The sequence below is a fragment of the Gadus chalcogrammus genome, chromosome 9, assembly GCF_026213295.1.
Source record: "Gadus chalcogrammus isolate NIFS_2021 chromosome 9, NIFS_Gcha_1.0, whole genome shotgun sequence".
In the NCBI taxonomy this organism is placed as follows: Eukaryota; Metazoa; Chordata; class Actinopteri; order Gadiformes; family Gadidae; genus Gadus; species Gadus chalcogrammus.
Window position 1 is genome coordinate 22445994 of NC_079420.1, and position 20056 is coordinate 22466049.

At 46.5% G+C, this 20056-nt stretch overlaps 2 protein-coding genes, 2 long non-coding RNA genes, 1 other non-coding gene and 1 pseudogene across 5 annotated transcripts; 2 read left to right on the forward strand and 4 right to left on the reverse strand.

Annotated features, from left to right (window-relative positions):
• Positions 1-665: 665 nt before the first annotated feature.
• LOC130389420 (kinesin-like protein KIF23) lies at positions 666-7593 on the reverse strand (annotated as a pseudogene).
• LOC130389913 (Z30 small nucleolar RNA) lies at positions 5519-5621 on the reverse strand. Its single transcript, XR_008896691.1, has one exon. It is a non-coding gene; the product is annotated as a Z30 small nucleolar RNA (small nucleolar RNA).
• Positions 7594-7718: 125 nt separating the features above from the next.
• Positions 7719-8419, reverse strand: LOC130389422 (uncharacterized). Its single transcript, XR_008896553.1, has 3 exons — positions 8316-8419; positions 8139-8202; positions 7719-7841 (listed from the first exon to the last, which is right to left on the reverse strand). It is a non-coding gene; the product is annotated as an uncharacterized LOC130389422 (long non-coding RNA).
• A 79-nt stretch (positions 8420-8498) lies between these two features.
• LOC130389421 (DNA damage-binding protein 2-like) lies at positions 8499-12622 on the forward strand. Its single transcript, XM_056599203.1, is given in 12 exon segments — positions 8499-8608; positions 8702-8800; positions 8899-8987; positions 9070-9261; positions 9440-9606; positions 9740-9839; positions 9948-10125; positions 10871-11016; positions 11255-11312; positions 11315-11409; positions 12009-12054; positions 12154-12622. Coding segments are annotated over 11 exon segments (1365 nt in total). The 5' UTR covers positions 8499-8608; positions 8702-8775; the 3' UTR covers positions 12423-12622.
• On the reverse strand, positions 12414-14799 carry LOC130389423 (uncharacterized). The gene is made up of 3 exons (XR_008896554.1): positions 14607-14799; positions 14447-14520; positions 12414-14321 (listed from the first exon to the last, which is right to left on the reverse strand). It is a non-coding gene; the product is annotated as an uncharacterized LOC130389423 (long non-coding RNA).
• A 410-nt stretch (positions 14800-15209) lies between these two features.
• Positions 15210-19859, forward strand: LOC130389441 (kelch repeat and BTB domain-containing protein 4-like). Its single transcript, XM_056599227.1, is given in 6 exon segments — positions 15210-15268; positions 16332-16806; positions 17072-17213; positions 17320-17426; positions 17517-18249; positions 18252-19859. Coding segments are annotated over 6 exon segments (1623 nt in total). The 5' UTR covers positions 15210-15227; the 3' UTR covers positions 18377-19859.
• Positions 19860-20056: the final 197 nt, after the last annotated feature.

Here is a 20056-nt window from a genome sequence, read left to right on the forward strand (position 1 = left end):
TACGGTCACCATCGGCCAAACAGCCATCGGTTAAACATCCTAGACAACACCTTAGATCGGTTAAAGGAACCGATCTGTCCCCGGGTAAGTGGTGGTGGGTATGTGGTAAAGACAGAGATAACGTGATAATCGTTCTATGAAACTCATTGAAAGCGCATTGTAGTGAGTATAATAAACAGTTTAAGAGTCAGGACTCAACCATTCACCAGGACGCAGCCATTCACCAGTGCCGTGTTCCAATATCCATACTATACGTACTTACTAGCCTAAGTTTGAGTAAGTAGGGCATTCCGATTCAGATCGGCGAAAATAAGTGTACTGAAAGGACCTGGATGGTGTACTCAAAACGGTCAAATCGCCAAGTGTGGATCGCCGTACACTTTTCGTACTCAACGGCAGCCATTTAAGCTACGTAGCGGAAGAGGGCGGAGCCAGGCTGAGCCGAAATCGGCACATTTTCCACATAGCCTGCATTAATACTATTTTTAGTCTTTATAGCTTTTTATAGCAGTTAGGCGTAAAGAGTTCACCGTTCAAAGCGGGATGTTTATTGCGGGGGAGGAGCCGCGGCGGCAGTCGTGATCGTTATTTTCTGTCATCACGGAGTATTCGATTTGACACTGACACTGACATCTGAAAATCAGCGCACTTAGTGAGTGCGGATAGTGTACTTCGTTTAAGTGTACTCATGGATTACCTTGATGAGTTTGGTCTGGATCTCCCCATCGGAGGCCACCTCCTGGTGGGTCAGGACGTAGCGGTCACACTTGGACAGGACCTTCTCGCTGGCGGCCGACACCTTGATGGAGTTGGGGATGCTGGGCTGCAGCATGGTGCCCAGGTCCACGCTGGAGGCCGGCTTGTGGTCCACCCACTTCTCCCCGCCGGCGGAGCGCGACCTCCGATGAAGCGCACGCACAGGCGTGGTGGTCTGCTCGACAAAAGACCCACGGAGCAGGAGGGCAGAGTTACCAGGAGGGCAGAGTTACCAGAGGGGGGCAGTTACCAGGAGGGCAGAGTTACCAGGGGGGGCAGTTACCAGCGGGGCAGAGGCCTGTTTAACAGCCAGCCGGTTAGAAAACATGCGTCGTCAAGGTTGGGTTATTAGGTTGTTAACGTGAGGGTAGGAAACACATTTCAGTATTGACTGAACTTAGTATCCTTTGTCTGTGATTCATCCAGCTACACTTGGAATGTTTCGATCGCGCCCTGCCTCATGTGACTCATGTTGCTTCAGGGAACAAACATGACTAAACTATCCTCCAATCAACAACTTGTCTCATCTTGTGTGCTTTCTGCCCACAACTGCACTGACCCAGCAAGCTCCCTCTTGAGCCACCGTACACGGCGAGGGGGGCGAGCGTGAGCCGGCCTCCTCCACTGCCTCCCGATCACAGCACCTGGCCGGCCTGCCCGCTAGGGGGTCCTCAGAGGGAACCGGGGCCGCACCCGGCCCCCACGCAGAGCCACAGGAGGACCAGGGCTCAGTGGAGCCGGTGGAGCCGCTGGTCGGGGAGGGAGGCCTAGTCTGTCGCCTAGTCTGTTGCCTAGTCTGGTACCTCACCGCTGACCTTGTCGCTGGCCTGACCTGGGGGGCTTCCACCTGGCTGTGGTGGTGGGGGGTCTTGGTGGACACACGCAGTACATATAGTAGTTAGTAACATAGTAATATTTAGTAAACATGCGGAAGAACAGTCAATAGTCTCATCGTGACGCGACCACTTTAAAAAGGACATTATGCATAAAGATTAGTAATATTAATTCAAAGGATATACATACAATAATACAATATGAATTTTTAACTAATGTAATGAAAGCGTTGATAGTAGGCTTAAAGCTGATGTGACTGTCCCCTTAGACAGGAGGTCATCAGGAGCCTGGTGACAGAGCCTGCATGGCAGCTCCTTGGATCAGAGGGGAAGACGACTTACGGGCATCGGCGAGGGCGACGCAGATCTCTTGGCGGGAAGGCGCTCCTCGCGGTGGGGCCGCTGAGGACGGGCCTGCCGCTGGGGGGTGTCGGGGGGCGGGGCCGGGGGCCCCTTGGTCTCTGTGACGATGGCCTTGAGCTGCTTCAGCTTCTCGTTCTTCACCCACAGCTTGTTCTGCATCTCCAGCTGCTTGGCGTTGACGCGGCGCTCCTGCACAGCGCGGCAGACAGACAGCGTTAGAGAGCTCTGGGGGGGCCCTGAGGAAACCGTCAGACGCCCGACATGGGGGAAGGTCACCAGATGCTGCTCATGGGAAAGCTTACATAGTGCAGGTTGTTAAAGAGGTGATATTACCACCAGTTGTGAGTGTAGGGTTGCCGCGGTATACGGTATTACCGGTGTTACCGGTGTGGAGGCCAACACCGTTTACTCTGTGTTGCACACCGGCAACACCGAGTTTTTTCTTTTTTTTCAGCAATAAAAAACAAATTCAGTAAAAATGAATTTACTGAATAATATAATTATTATTAAGAAAATTAAAATGCGTAGAATAGGCCACAGTTCTGCTCTGTACGGGAGAATTGGCGCGCCGAGAACTGACGCGCTCCCTTACAAGACCGGTAACCATAGCAACACCGGTAAACAAACCCCGCGAAGCCCAATCCCTACGTGAGCTCCCCGCGCTACGGCCATCCGGAGGCGCACAGAGCTTTTTGGCCGTGATATTATGATATATAAAATTACATTATACTATTATATAGAGACGTTATAAGACGCCGAAAATTGACGCGCTGCCAGCCGCTGCCACCGAGTGTGAGAGGAGAGTTGACGGAGAAGATGGCGGTTGACCTATAGTTTCAAAGTTAATATCGTTTATACCGGTAATACCGGTGTTGACACGAGCGTATTACTCGGTGTGAAAATGTCCACACCGCGGCAACCCTATGAGAGTGTGATTAGCCATTACAAGCCGTTGAAAATCTGCATTTTCCTGTGCTTAAGTGACAACTCATGTGTTCACCTAGCTCTAGCCCTAACCCTGTGATGGATTGATAAGCAACATTTGCTACAGTCCACTGGGTAGGCTTGCAGACTGTTCTATCAATCATTCATCTAGGTGGACACGCCCACTCGTGATGTCACCACGGCACAGGGAAGGGCAGATTTTGTGGTTAGCTGGTGACCATAACACCCCTTTAAACGTGCAACAAGGGCAAGTCACGTGAAAAAACGAAGAGCGAGGAGCAGGGCCCATGTAGGGAGGCCGTCTACGTACGCATTCCTTCTCCCACTTGTGCTGCGTGTCCGACACCATGCCCTGCATCCGCTGCTCCATCCTTCTTGTCCACGTGCTCCCTCTTCAGCCGCGACTCCCGCGTCTCCAGCTCCTGCTGCAGGGACCGCTTGTCCACCTCGTAGATGTTGGTGGTCTTCTGTAGCACCTCGATCTGGACCAGGGACGGACCACATTAGACCCCAAACACACTCTGATCCCGGGTGGGAACTTTGAGTCATGGCAGTAATACGTACAGGACAGCGAAATGAGAAAACATTGATACACTATTGAATCCAGGAGGGTCAATTCACTTGTTCCCCTCAGAAATATGGGTAGTTAAGTGTCCTGATAGCCTGGTTCAACAGGTACACAGCTAGGTATTGCTAGTAGACACGAAGGTGGTCGGATGGGTCTATTGCAGACTTCTAGCTACTCTCGTAGAAAACATTAACCTTTGGCCTGGTCTAAACCTGGGAAATGACTAGTTTAAGCATCAGTTGCATTAGTATCCATACAACTGGTTTCATGGCTGAGACCACATAACAACAAACCATTATTAGAAGGGACATTTCCAATAGTTTGTCCTCGCACCTTGTATTCTTGCATCTTGGTCTTCTTTTCCAAGCGCTCCATGTCGGCTTTCTGGCTCTGAATCTGCCGGTCCTTCTCCGCCAGCTTGCCATTCTGCTTGTTGATGAAGTCCTCCTTGTTGAAGAGGCTGCCGTCCAGCTCCTTGAGCGAGGACCTCATCACGTTGGCTGAGGAGTGAGAAGGATCGGTGAGTGAAGGAGCTGTCGACAGACCCGGCGGGGACTTGTCCACACCAGCCCCTACGGCCCTCTGAGCCCACCTGCTTGTTTGTACTGGTCGATGATCATCTGCCTGATCCGCTGCCTCTTCTCCAGCGCCTCGATGACCCGGGGCAGGGTGGTGTCGTCGTGGGGGTCCGTCAGCTCACAGCAGGCAGCGGGGGTATGCTGTGCAGCAGTTGGCCCTGGGTGGTGGTGAAGTCTGGAGGACAACAAATGTTACCTTTCTAGCCTGCTCAGAAGGCCACCGTCTCTCTTTTCGTTGTTGTTTGGTTTCTCGTGCTCGCTACCTTCTTCCGAGTTGACTTTGGTCTTTATGCTCTAAATCTGAGTCAGTCAGTCAGTCAGTCGGTCAGTCCACACACACACACACACACACACACACACACACACACGTTCCGGAATATAAAACACAACCATAGTGTGCCACGGCAGTCACCTCGGTCTGCTGGGCCCCGCTCATCGACCCTGCGGGCGGGGTCGTCTTTAGAGGCCTGGTTCCTCTGTCGCCGGCCTGCAGCGAAGCCACACACTGGCCTGTCGGCCGGCCGCGCCACTTCCACTTCCTGGGTCATCTCCGCAAAGCGCATCACCAGCTGTGCACATAGACAGGACATCAAAATAAAACCTGTGGAGTAAGAAAGCGGCAAAGAGAATGGAGGAGGAAAGGACATTACCATGGTTTCCTCAAAGTCTTCCGCCTTCGGATTGATGCACACGATCATTCTCACTTTGCCTTCCCCATCAAAGTAGTTTTTGAAGAGGTGGGTGACTTTAGAGTCCCTATAGGGAACCATCTGTTGGGGGCAGAAGAACACAGGAATAAACACACACGGACAAACACACAGAGATCGTATGGATGCATGGATGCTCAGAGGCATCGCTGCAAATACCAACCTTGTTTGTGCCGCACATCTGGTTCTCCCCAAGACTTCAATACACGTCCTCAGAGTCATCAAGGACTGGTTGATGTTACCTGCAAAGCACCAAGTTGTAACAATGCTGCCTACATCATCATCATGCCCCCCCCCCCCCAGAATGGAGTAGCCTGTTGGTTTGGGAGGAGCGTTACCGGCTTCGCGGAGACGGTTGCCATCGGCCCGGGTCCTGCTAGTGCGCTCGCTGCCCGCCAGGTCCACCAGGCACAGCTGGCTCACCGCCACCTGGCTCTTATCCTGGACAGAGACAGGGACCGTTAGTATCAGACTACAGTCTCACCACCACCACCTACGAGGCCTGCGGGCCTGGTTCCAACAGAGAGGGGTCCGGGGGGTTTCCGGACGTGACCTCACCTGAAGGATGTTGTCCCCGTCTGCGTCCAGGGGCGCCTGGGCCAGTTTGATGATGAAGACACTGTGGAGCGGCTGGACTCTTTGTTCAGCTGGGTGTTGGCGATCCGCCTCTTCTTCTGACCTGGGGGCAGAACACACTTTTCAATCACGTGTATTCACAGACGTACGGTCGACCTGGCCTCGTTATACCGGTTCATTCCTGCCTCTAGCCTGCTCAGAGAGAAGATAGATTCATGTCATTCCCTGGCCAGAGCGCCACCCCGCAAGGGGGCAAGGAGCCATGCCAGGTCCGAAACACGGATCATCACTGCAGTGTGAGGGTTATTATATTGAAGCACATTGTACATCTGCTCGACTTGCCTCTCCAGAACACCTCAAAGGCCTCCTCGGTAGTTTTGACCTCCACTTCTGTGCATCCAGCAACATACATGTTGTGGTTCTGGTCCTCTGAGGATTTTGGACTGCGGTGGTCTGGAGGAGAGACGAGGACGAACAGTCAATAGCAGAACCACAGAAGGAGGCACTTTCAACTACGAAGCTGATCGATGATGTACTGAAGCAGGGGAGCAACGGGATAACTTGATTGCAGCCACTGAGCGGGAGAGGTGAAGTCATGCAATGATGAAGGCTGATACTGAAGGAAGGGGGAGCATTTGGGTAATGGGGGGCGCTGCCACCATCGGTGTGAAGGAAGTTGATTAAGGTCAACAGTAAGGGATGCCATCCAATCGGACATTGCAGCCATCGGAATTAATTTAAAAGCTTTGCTAACAACCAGCATTTGGATCACAAATCAAGCATTGACGAATCCGACGAGTCAGAGACAAACAGACAGACACACTGGGAAGCTAGAGGGGGGGGGGGGGTTCACTCTTCACGTACATGAAGTCAGTGTTGGGGGTACCTCCATTCCACCTAACAGTAAAAACAAATATGTTTCCCTCAACTAGGCTACCAAGAATATAACTGAATTTACTAAAGTTCAGTACGAAAACAGCCTTAACATTTTTTAAAACATTTACACATTAAGGTATTCTAAAAACAATGGTCTTTAAATAATAATGAATTTGTTTATTCCAATTTGTTACCATTGCAAGAACCTACTTTGGTCTGATTGGGTCGTAGGGCGTTTCCTCGAGCAGATCGAATATGTAGTTGTTGTAGATTTCGATGTAGGAGACAAATACGCCATAGCTGCTGTCCTCGTCCACCCCCTCTGACCTGCAGGCTTCCTCTGGGTTCATCATGTCCCGAAACTCAGGGTCCAACTTCTGCCTGAACACGTGGTAGAGGTTAGACTGGTAGGGGTTCACCATTGAGCACCAGCACCCACACAGCGGGACTCATGAGTCAACCGTGGCTAGTACCACTACCACTCGAACACTTTATACCTCATTACTTATGACCAATGCCTCAACTTATTACCTACTTTATTTTTTTTATTATTATTATTATTATTATTATTATTATTTTATTATGATCTATCGATGCTGCAACTTACTTTTAACTTATCTCCATTTACTTTATCTTGCATTGTTGCTGCGTTGTGGCTGTTGAGGAACCAAGCCTAAGAATTTTAGTCTTGTGTAAGATGTACTAAAATAAACTGATTCCAATAGTTACCAACCTGGATGAGGGTGTTTTGGGAGCAGAGGGAATGTTGTCCTGCCTTTGGCGTTCCAACAATGCATCGATTTGACTCTGTACATCCAGGCCATTCTTATCATCCGTCTTAAAAACCTTGGAGGGGGAAAGAAAAAGAAGATATGAATAGAGTCACTAATGCAAAGCAGAAAGCACCTTCTATTTCCAAGAACTACATTGACACGTTTGAATATTCATCATTTTAAACCAATATAAAGTTGTTGTTTAACGCCTTACAAATCGTTTTGCCTGGTAGGGGCCGATACTGTTGAAGATCATGTCCAGGGACCGGGGCAAAAGACCCCCCTGGCCTGGGAGCCAGTCATCGTGAAGGTTTTGCCACTTCCTGTAACTCCGTATGTAAATAGCAGCCCTGGAACACAGAAAATATCATAGATTAAAGTACATTATATTACGTCACCTGAAAATCAGAACCATTTGGATATTAAAAGTGCATTTTGCTAATTGATTAGTGTATGACAACAGAAAAAACTATAGAAGTAGACGTCAAAAATATAGATAATTCCATTATCGAGTCCCTCACCATTTTTGCCACGGACCAGGTCATCCACAAGAGGTTTCGCCACGTCTTCAAACAGTTCCATCTGGGATGTTTGAATGCCATACACTTTCTTAAAAGAGTATTGTCTGAAGAACAAATATAATTTTTTTGTTAATGTGTCCAGTACCGTTTTCAAAAATAATAACACTTGTTTTGAATATTGATACTCAATACTTGAACACATGCAGCGTTGTATACCTCTTTGAACTCTCCATTTCGATTGACCTTGAGCCCGTCGGGCGTATGCAGCTGAACGGTGGAGCTCGAGATCACCTCAACACAGCATTCCTTATCATCCGCACCTAGAGGTCGCACTCGGCAGTACACCTGGCACGGAGACAAGCAAGTTAGCCTGGTTCGGATACAATGTTGACTTCTGATTTTACCACAGGACACCGTATCTTGGCATCCAATTAACAAACAAAATGTCGTCACCGCAGCCGTTATCTCGACAATACCATGAAGAATCACTTAATCTGATTCAGTGCTGTCCAGACATTCATGTTGCCGTCAGTCAGACAGTTAAATACAGCCAAACAAGGCAACAACACCATTACAAAGATATTCAGATCTCTGTCCTTCTGTGTGAAAAATTTAAAATAAGGGAAATAAAGTAGGACTCACCCCCACTGGATCTCTCTCGTTGCTGCTCTGCTTCTTCTGAGGTCTGCGGGCGGTTCTTCCCTTCCTGCAACAGTTACGATTGAACATTAAGGAAAACGTATGTGTTCTGGTTCAGAATCTGCGTTAAATAAAGGATTGAAAATAGTCGATTGTTTGAAAAGAAGAGGTGATACTCACATCATGTTTCTCGTTTAACTACGGTCTTGTTTACTCAACAAGCTTCCCGGTACCGCCGCCTAGAACTTAAACGTCGTATTTCAAAATGATCGGTTTCATCCAATCATATTCGACCACAGGCGATCACATGTTTCCGCCGTTATTTCCGGAAAAAAAAGGTGCGCATTCAACGGTAGCACTGCCACCTACCGTTCACCAACGGTACCACACGACAAGTTACAAAACATTACATGTACTCACGTGTACGATTAGGTCCAGGAACAAGGGGGTTCTTCCAGCGAACAACGACATGCGTAAGCTTGATTTGACATAGAATTTTCTGATTGACTTTATCTTCGAAAACTACTTATAACTGTTTTTTGCACAACGATGCTTACATTCCACAGAGAGAAGATGAAAAGTAAAATGAAGTGAATCATTGAGTTCCGGGCGAACTATTGCTAAAAAGAAAGTACGCAATATGACGGGGAAGACCACAAAAGCAGGTATGTATTGCTGGCTCAGGTATAGCGTATACGGCCAAAACTATATGCAGTATTTAATAAAATTTCCTTCAACGACTCCTCTACAAACTATTTATCAGGAACCTACAGGAGAGGCGGGCCCAGAAGCATCTTGCACTACATTTATAAGAGCACTCTGGGGGAAAGCCTCCATTCCCAAATTCGACAGGTAAGATTTATATTCATGGATGGTGATTTTTCCAAGGTGACACTACAGTCTCAATCACTATCTTGTAAAACTGCTGTTTCAGTGCCTCCAGGAACCATTCGTTCGCTCCCTTGAGTCCCACAGTCTCCACCGAACTGCCAGCCCGTTTAACCGCAGAATCACTGTGCTTGAATGGCACCCTACTCACCCCACCACCCTGGCTGTGGGCTCCAAGGGCGGGGACATCATGCTCTGGAACTTCGATGGCCTCAACAAGGTCACTTTCATTCAAGGGGTGAGAAAGGCATAAACTGTGGTCACTGGTCATCATTTACAATTCACACACTACATATGGTCACTGTGTAGAATCATTTCATCACTTCTCCTCGTTAATGAGATGGGGGTGCTAGAGATAGCAATTGAGTAGGAGCAATTCCTCTGTGAAAATGATGCATTTGTCTTGTTGTGCCCAGAAAGGAGCTGGAGACTTCATTGGAGGGATGAAGTTCTGTCCAACGGACCTCTCCAAGGTATACACAGCCTCTGGTGACGGCACTCTGTCGCTGCGGAGCTTTGAGTGCTGCACGTCCACCGTCCTGTCCACCACTAAAGACTGTAGCCATGACTACCACGATGTCTGGTGAGCTTTGAGATCAAACGCCAAGGCTGTTTGTTTATGCTACAAATACTTTCACACATTTAGTGTATTTCCAGATTGACGTGTCCTTTGACAGCCCTTCTCGGTTAAAACATGGCAACGTCTTCCCTTCCAGCTACTGGTACTGCTGTGTAGACGTGTCTGTCAGCAGACAGATGCTGGTGACTGGGGACAATGTTGGACAGTTGTCATTACTGAGTCTGGAAGGCCAAAAAGTAAAGAACCCCAGAATAAAATATACATGTTATAATAAATATATTTATGTTCTCCTGTAACAATGTCCTCTTTTAGCTATCAAAACACATTTGTTTGCTTGATCCTAGATCTTTAGCGACAAGTTGCACAAAGCTAAAGTGACGCACGCAGAGTTCAATCCCCGATGTGATTGGCTGATGGTTACTGCCTCGGTGGACCACACAGTCAAACTCTGGGATTTGAGAAACATAAAGGACAAGAAAAGCTTCCTCCATGAGATGCCACATGACAGGGCTGTGAACTCAGGTACATTCAAATATGGGAAAGTGATGTACAATGAAAACAAAGATTGACCCGAATAAATTGAATTAACAGAGAACATGTCCCTTGAGCGATTGACAGATGAGTTTTCTTTCCAGCTCAGATGTCCTCTAATTGAGTAAATGGCTGCAATAGGAAAGTAACAGTGTGCAGGTCGACTTTATTTACAGATCCCTTATCATGCTTTTTTAGGATTAATAATTGCATTTGGGGGTACTACTAGAATAGGGTTACATGACTATGTTAAAATGCCCCTTATTCTCACACTGTTAATTTTAGCAAAAGCAAATTTGGCATTTTTCAAAAACATTCAGACATGTATCATGTCGCTTAAAGGTCCCCCTCCCCGAGTGGCCCAGTCTGCTGTGATTGGTCAACACGCCCACTCGGTGGGGATTGGTCGAAAGCTTGGTGTGTGTGGCGGAAAATCCCCCCCCCCCCCCCCCCAATAAATTGTGATCATTGCGGGTTGCCGGGAAGCGCGACTTCCCACTCCCACTGACATCACCGTTACGGAAGTAAAGTTTGACAGCAAACAAGCTGTTTCACGCGCTTATTGAGGGTCGTTCTCGTTGGGCGCGAAGACTCCCCCTGGCTCAGACTTAATTTTTTGAGCTTAGCAGACGTAAAACATGTATACGAACATCATATAACATTCTAAAGCAAAGGAAAAAGTTGAAAAAGCATGATATCAACCCTTTAACAAAGCACTGTTTGTTTTCTCCCACAGCATACTTCAACCCTTCTGACTGCTCAAAGCTGCTCACCACTGACCAGCGAGACCAGATCCGGGTCTTCTGCTCTTCTGATTGGTCCAGACCACAGCATGTCATCCAACACCCACACCGGCAATTTCAACATCTCACACCCATCAAAGTGGGTTCCCCCTCCAACAATATCATCTGTCATGGTTTTAGTAATCGCAGTGGCTGTTTGCTATAAAGTTACGTAGCAGAAGTTTATCTCCAAAGCGACTGCATGTCTGGCATACATACATGTGATTAATAAACAGCTGGGGTCGAAGGCATCTTACTGTCGGCAGGGGGTTGAAACATTCTGAACACGGGACTTATTTCACTGCGTGGCTCTCATATGATCAACCATACGTCCACAGGCCACGTGGCACCCCGTGTACGACCTCATCGTGGTTGGCCGCTATCCAAACGATAAAGTCTGCCCCGGGATGTGAGGAGTGTGGATGTGTATGATGCCAACACAGCAGAGCTGGTGTGTCAAATGCAAGATCCCAGTGCCTCTGGGATCATCCCTGTGAGTATGTTAGATAGGTTCAAGAGCACTGGGCTTTAAGTGTCTTTGTTACTGTCTGATAAGGAATCAATTATTTTTGGACACTTGCTTGACAGCAAAGTATTTGATTTAATTCTCTAGAGTATGATCATGGGAAGATACAGGCAGCAATTTACCAAGCAAGCATTCCATGAGACAATGGGTGTACATAATTGTTATAAGGAAACGTTCACATTGTGGGCAGTAACAACAAAGGAAACAAAGGTGAGGGGGAGTGACCATCTAGGAGAGTTTCTGACTAGCCAGGGCAAAAGTCAGCCATGGCGGGAGAGACCAAGTTCATTTGCAATACACTATGGGTGAAGTGGACATGTCTGCAAGGCTGCATGCAAGGCAGCAAGACAGTTAAAGGAATCTAAACAACAAATAGTCAGTAGATTGGCCTCAGTATCAGACTTCGTGGCTTCAGTGCAAATAAAAACTACCTCTAGGTCCTAGGAGAATGTATACAAATTCCTTTTCAATTGACTAGTAATGATATAAACCTTGTTAATATAATTATATAGTTACGATTAATATTACGACACTTTCGACATCTGTACTTTATTGATGTGTTGCAGGTCAACAAATTCAACCCGAGAGGTGATGTCATAGCCTCTGGAATGGGTGAGTTGAAACTGAAACTGAAACCTGAATTCAATTCAGAAACACGGAACCATGGGTGCATCCGTACGGTGCTTAACCAGGTGGCCGTGTGCACCGCAGGGAGCAACATCCTGGTGTGGAAGTGGGACGGCTCCCCATGGAGGGAGCGCGGTGAGCCGACTGAGGGAGAGGGGTCCAGGGACACGAGCTCCAGGGGCCAGCGGGGCAGCAGGCCGACGCGGCCTCCCAGGGAGGGGAGGTCTGCGGCTGGGGACGCAAGGCTGAGGAAGAAGAGATCTGCCCTGGAGGAGGGAGAGACACAGACTGTGGCCAAGACCAGGTCCAAGAGCACGGTGAAGACTAAAGCACAGAGGGGAAAGAAGAAGTAAAGACGGACCCATGGAAGATGCTGATTGGTGTTGTTTATTTGTATATAAGGTACCGGATGTTCTTGTACATGTGATCATTCAGGTTGTAGCACTCTCCAGGGATTTGTCCATTCACTTAAGCCTAAGGTTATACAGGCGAACAAATTCTATTGTATACTTTTATGTTTTTTGTACTGTTGTTAAATAAAAGGTTATTTGATGATTTGATTATTATTTTATGTTTAGAAAGCATGTTAAAAGTTGCAGTGTGTAGCATTAAGTGGTATCTAGTAGCGAGGTTGCTAATTGCAAACAACTGAATTACAGTTTTTCTCAGTCGCTTTGGTACATTTCTTAGATCAGAATTGAAATTTGCAAAACAGTAAGTGCATTTCTCAAAATAATTCGTACAAATAGCAAAGCACCATGGATTTCATGCAAAAGCAAGTCTCTTGCTCAAAATCCTTAGTTTGTTTCTCAAAAGTAAATATCTGTGTCAATTAACATGTGAGTGCCATCAAAATGACAAGTCATTGTGGACGGATAAGACAGTCAAATTGCTTCGGCATGTTGTCAATATAACAGTGTACTCTGGAGGGATGTTCTGATGTAAACCATGGCTAAAGTTTTGAAGACAATTATTGTAAATTCTAAGTTACACCTTAGTGTATGTGGGAGATTGATTGCAAGAGACTGGACAAGATTCACATTTACGCTTTGACTGTTTGCACTGTATTTGTTGACAGACCATGTCATTGCTAGAAATGTGAACATAGGAAAATCTCCTTAGGGATGCATCTCCTTCCTACATGCATTGCTGTAGGAATTACAGTGCAGTCATCCTACACCTCCTGACGTTCCTGTCTGTTGGGCCACAAATTCTCAGACAATGTAACATTGTGTTGTGCTCCAGCTATATATACTTGCCAGTTCATGGTTCAGGAGATGCACCTTTGAGCTATTCCAGTAAACTGGTTGATCTAACACTTCACACATTTCCCTTCTTTAGAGAAAGTCTAGATTCACCTGGTAGCAATTTACCAATTCAGGACAGATTTAGAAAAAAAGTCTAATGGAAATGTATAGAAATATGCTTGACATATGACAACTTGTTCAACCATTTTGCATGTAAAGACTTATGCAATGAACTAATGCCTAAATGTTGTGGGGGTGAGACTATTCAATAGAGACCCATTACAATACATTTTGATCAACATGACATAAGCAATTGATAATTAAGAAAGAGCAGAGAATTGTACATAATCATTTGCATGAATGTAGCAAAGCATTTGCAACTTGTTCAAAGAAATGAGAAACTGCTTTTTTGATTTGCACAAACGACACAATGATGTGAAGATTGAACAGGTAGTTTCGAGAATTTCAATTCTGATCTGAGAAATGTACCAAAGCGACTGAGAAAAACTGTAATATAGGTCATGTGTCGACTCTGCAAGGGTCAAGTGATAATTATTTATACAGCATAGGCCTACATTGTTTTAAAAGTGTAGGTTCTATACGTTATAATTGCACAAAATAAAAATTCTATCTTTCGTATAAGTGATGCTAAATATCGTCATGTTAAAAGGATGATTGATTGCCCCGCAGTTCCTGAACGGTGACATTTGCCAGTCGTTGAAGTATCCCAGCCCAGGCGAGTTGGTCCTCTTCTCTTTCGAGGGTCTTTGCTAAATGTGCTGAGTACACTATAGTCAGGACGAGGCTGTCAAACTGGACCCGAGAGTTGGACGTATGCCTCGGACCCTTAAGTGTGCTCAGCATGGCCTCCACTGAGGGCAGGGTTTTGGGGATATTGTCGTTGATTTGAGCCAGAAAAGCCCGACCCTGCCTCATGGACGCCATCTCTCTATCAAGCAAGACAAAGTTGTTGTCCTGGTCAATCTCAACCCCTCCGAGCAAGAACTGCAAATTAAAGATGCGAATGTCTTTAGTATGTACAAACATGGGTTAAAAAAAATGGGTTAGATATCATAGATTAGATAGAATCAACGTGAACACCAGAATGCATTTGAACGCGGGAGAAGCACCTCATATATGAAGTTTGCATCACCGACTGATGTGCTGCTCCGAGGGGTGACGTATATGAGTGCAGCCACGTCCACTGTTCATAAAATGATGGGTTAATTGAAAGTATTAAGACAATGATGGCTGCGGACTAAAAGCCAGATAATATGAATCGACCCTTACCGTAAAAAATCTGTCCAAACGACAGACATAAAACTATCTGGCAGCAGAATCTAAGTTTAAATTGCATTCTCATCATTTTAATGCCTTTTTCAGTCGGTATAACCCACAGCTACATCCCATCCACCACTGCCTTCACGCAAGTAGACTGAGACTTCCCAGTCCAGACCTGAATGCCGTGCATTTTTTCTCTCTGGAAAAAAAGGACCAGCAGCCAGTTGGCTAAAATATTTTTTTTCTTCACGCTTTTCCTTTTCAGATATATCACCTGCTTCTGTTTAACATGCTAGGGTAGGTCTACTGTGAAGTTCATCGATATTTCACTGTCTAGAATGTCAGATTGTAAAATGTTGCCCACCTAAATTCCCTCATGGCATTGACTTCTATAAAAACAGAATGAGCGCAATGACTGTATTAACTACTTTTGAGAGCCTCATCTTGGAGCCCATAATGAATTACATGACTCTTTCCCTTCCCAGGCCAAACTAAAATCCAGACTACAGTAAGGGGACTCTGCCACCAGATGGTGCCAGAAGTCAAACTGTAGTAAGAAGCCTCCACCACCAGATGGCGCTAGAAGTCAAACGGAGGTAAAGCATGAGGTAAAGGGGACTCCACCACCAGATGGCGCCAGAAGTCATCGCAGCGACTCGATTTACTTCCGGGTAAAAGTTCAAAATATCCACGAATGATAGAGCTGTGTTCGAAATCGTTCCCTATTCACTCACTCACTATTGCCTATATAGTTTTCATGACATAGTGCACTATATGGGGAACGAACAAACGAGAATTCGGAAACTATCTGAACATTTCTAAACGTCATTTGCCTCAGTAAATGCGCCGGGTATTTGTGTGAGCAGACAGATGCGCCCACATCATGTAAACAAACCGGACTCTCACGAGGAAAGCTGGAGGTTGTATTGATGTTGAATGTTACATTTCCTTCAAGTTTTTTTTAATTAATTTTTGAATGTTACATTTTCTTTGTTAAATCCCAAATAAATTGCTGACATTTCTAAACGAAAGCCGGAGACTCCCTCATTAAATGTATTCGTTTTCGCGGTTATTCAACTTCTTCTTCTCCTCCGGAAAAATACGAGCGCATTGCATTGTGGTATACGGGAGTAACATGTAGGGAACATCGTATGTACTCTCAAATTCTGGGTATTTAAGTGCACTATATAGTGCATGAAATTAACCACTGAGAATTCGAACACCACTACAAAATGGCGAGCACCCTATATAGTGCATTATATCCGTGATAGGGAACGATTTCGAACACAGCTACGAAGTGAAGAAAAGGTAAATAAGTTATTTATAGTTCACCGTGTAAACCACTACCATTTTCCTTATGAATATGAAATTATTAAATACCATACAATCTATTGACTGGCATCATATTAATTCATTTTACAGGCCGTCAGCGTTCGTTATCTTAACTAAATGAATGCTACCACTAGCCCTATGCCGTTAGCTGCACGCAGCAGGTACTCGGGGAACAAGTTCTGTACAATCACATGTATTCTCTTTCTGTTTGGTTGTATGCACATGTACGCAATGCATTAAACTTCACTTTCCACCAAGTCAACTCTCACCAAAACATAAACAACAAATGATTTATAGGGACTTGGTATACTATAGCAGACGAGTTCAAATTTTTGAGAATGTGTGTGCTTGGTCCCTTTTGAATGTACAAACAATAATACTATTCACCTTCACAACCCTCAGGCCAATATTCGTGATGGAGTCAGCTGAGGAGAGTGGTCTCAGTGTGGGGGGCTCGGTGGGAGAGGAGAACTACTTCCTGGGGTACACCTTCACCGACCGCTCTCACTCAAGCCGTGTGGTCAAGAGCATCATGGACCTCTGTTTGGAGGACGGCCTGTTTGCCGACGTCACCATCAACGTGGACGGCAAGGAGTTCCAGCTGCACCGCCTGGTTCTGTCCGCCCAGAGCAGCTTCTTCCGCTCCATGTTCACCTCCAACCTCAAGGAGTCCCACAACCGCAGCATCGAGCTGAAGGGCGTCAGCGCCACCGTGTTCCAGCTGCTGGTGGACTACATCTACCACGGCACCATCAAGCTGAGGGTAGAGGACCTGCAGGACACCTACGAGATGGCAGACATGTACCAGTTGACCGCTCTGTTCGAGGAGTGCTCCCGGTTTCTCTCACGGACGGTTGAGGTCAAGAACTGCCTACAGGTGATTGATTTGGTTCCACATTGGTGGCTTTAGGCATTATTGACGCCTTGGCTGGGAGGGGAGGGCAGGATAGTCTAGCAGTTTGGATGTTTGACTCCCAGACAGAGGGTTTGAATCCTCTTTAATTGATTCTACCTGTAGCAGTCCTGGAGACAGATGCTCCTACCTGCTCCTTCACCATATGAATCCAGGTTCACTTCCCCTAAATGGTTCATTAGTAAAATAACCATTGTGTGGCCTCTGTCTCATGGTGATCCGGCTGCAGGTGATGTGGCTTGCAGACAGACACAGTGACCAGGAACTGTACACTGCTGCCAAGCACTGTGCTAAGATCCACCTGGTCCAGCTGAATCAGACTGAGGAATTCCTCAATATGCCTCTCTGTCTACTCTTGGACATAATTAAAGGTATTCCTTAATTCTTCATGGTAAATGGAATGCCTGAATACTCTTGATGCCCGTTTGGTTGACTTATCCTATTTTATGAACTGAAATCAATCTTTTTGTGCTGCAGACGGTGTACCGAGCTCCCAGAACCCAAAGGTGGCGATCGACTCCTGGATAAACCACAACAAGGTGGAGAGAGAGGAGTTTTCTTGTGTTCTTCGGGAGAATCTCAAGGTAAAATCGATCTCCTTTAACGGGCGTTCCTCTCCCCAAGGTCTTCGTAATCTGTCTGCGTCTAACATGTGATACCGGTTCCGTCTGCAGGAGATCGGCGAGAAGGTCCACATCTACCTGATCGGCAAGGAGGAGACGCGGACGCACTCGCTGGCCGTCTCGCTGCACTGCGACGAGGACGACAGCGTCAGCGTGAGCGGCCAGAACAGCCTGTGCCACCAGATCACGGCGGCCTGCAAGCACGGCGGCGACCTGTACGTGGTGGGCGGATCCATCCCGCGGCGCATGTGGAAGTGCAACATGCACACCATGGACTGGGAGCGCTGCGCCCCGCTGCCCCGCGACCGCCTCCACCACACCATGGTGTCGGTGCCCGGCGAGGACGCCATCTACTCGCTGGGCGGGAAGACCCTGCAGGACACGCTGTCCAACGCCGTCATCTACTACACGGCGAAGGACAACATGTGGACCGAGAGCAGCCAGCTGGACACGGCCGTGTCCGGGGCGGCGGGGGTCAACCTGGGGGGCACCATCTACCTGCTGGGCGGCGAGGAGAACGACATGGACTTCTTCACCAAGCCGTCGCGCCTCATCCAGTGCTTCAACACGGCCACGCACAAGTGCCAGATCAAGCCCTACATGCTGCCGTTCGCCGGCTGCATGCACGCGGCGGCCCACATGGACGTGATCTTCGTGGTGGCCGAGGGGGACTCCCTGGTGTGCTACAACCCCCTGCTGGAGAGCTTCACGCGCCTGCGGTTCCCCGAGGTGTGGAGCTCGGTGCCGTCGCTGTGGAAGGTGGCCAGCTGCAACGGCAGCATATACTCTTCAGGGACAAGTGCAAGAAAGGGGACGCCAACACACTTAAGTTCAACCCCGCTACGTCGGTGGTGTCCGTCATAAGAGGCATCAAGATTCTCCTCACGAACTGGCAGTTTGTGCTGGCTTGAAAAAAATGAATGAAAGCGTATGGCATAAGCACGGCTGCTCGATTACAAGGACTGTGTTTAGAGCCTGCACGTCAATAAACTGCTCCCGGCCTGGTTTGAGATGATACTCCATTGATGCTCAACAATGCGACTAGATATGTAAAGGAATAATAATGTGCTGGTGTAAAAAAAATCAGCCAACATGGTATAAAACCCCACAAAGAGTTGCAACAAGCAACCTCTGATAACCTCATATCTGGGTTTTCCTGTCATTAAGGGACTATCATCTCAATAGAGCAGTCTCCAGTCAAGTCTTGGTCTCTATGTCTAATGCTTTCAAACGACAACGCTTGTGAATAACATTTTAGAATAGATTCATTTCTGACACTGCAAACAGATCTTGGTGTTTTAAATGTGCGGGGAAACATTTTGATTGAAGCATGTAAAAATGTCTAAATCGTTCATGCATGTTCTTTTCTTGAATTATAGACGTTGGTGATATTGTTACATCATGAGGATTTCAGCTTTCCACTTCCTCAGTTCTCATTCCTAGCAGGATCTTTAAGGAAGGTTAACACCCACTGCAAGCACAGAGAACTCCTGCAGTTCTCGCGTCTTGGTAGGATAGCGATGGGGCTTTGCAATTGCCCAACAAACGCATCGTTATCGGGTTACGGGGCCCAGTTTCATAATATTGTGATTAACTTGTATGTTCATGTAAACAGACTTTTGTATCTTCGTACTTGACATGTTTCGACTACGTCCTGCAGCTCTCTCCTACAGAACATGTCAGGTACAAACAAATGAATACTAGTCTGTTTTACATGAACGTACAAGTTAATTTATCAAGTTAGACAACTTTCTTGAGATAATATTGTGATGTTTTGGCTGTCTGTTTTGAGGATGTTGTAATATAGCTCAATTAGACAGCAGCACACATCTTTTCTGTATGACTCGGACGACGGCTTGATAATAAGTATCATGGTTAGGGTTCCGCTAAACTATAAAACATCATGATTGGACACAATCATTTCCAATATCCGGACTGTTCCAAATGTAAATGAGCACATGGGTGGATATATTTTTTAACTGAGTAGGCTGTATGTTTGTGCAGCTGTTAGGTGTACCACTCCATCATTCTCCAGTCTCGATCTTCCAATGCCGTTCTTGTCATTTTTGCTCTAGAATGAAAAACACAAATATTGCTTTGAAATGATAACCAATAACGTACCAGTTGTCATGCTCTCTGTGCCATTGGGTATGGGTTCTTGTTTTGTGTATATGAATGGATGGGTTCAATATGAAAAATAATGTGGAACATAGAAAATGCTGCATTTGTTATTGTAAAAAGCAGCCTAGCGTTATATTGTTACAGTACTTCTTCCACATCCATTTCATTCTGTGCAACTGCTTATGTAATATTTGTTAATCTCCATGAATTTCTTGAAGTTTGAAGAATGAAGTTATTAAAGATAAAACAAAAACCTTTTGTTTTGATACCTGGAACCTCTCTTGTAGTATGAGTATTATGTTATAATTCCTACCCTATTTTGGCTCTAATAATTATTCTAAAGATACCAATCCAAAATACGGGTCTGGGGTAGGGCCAAAGCCACTGGATTGGAACAAATGTTGTAATCTGACCCAATGAAGGGACCAGTACTGAACACTGCTGAATCATTGTATCAAGGCCTTGGTGCA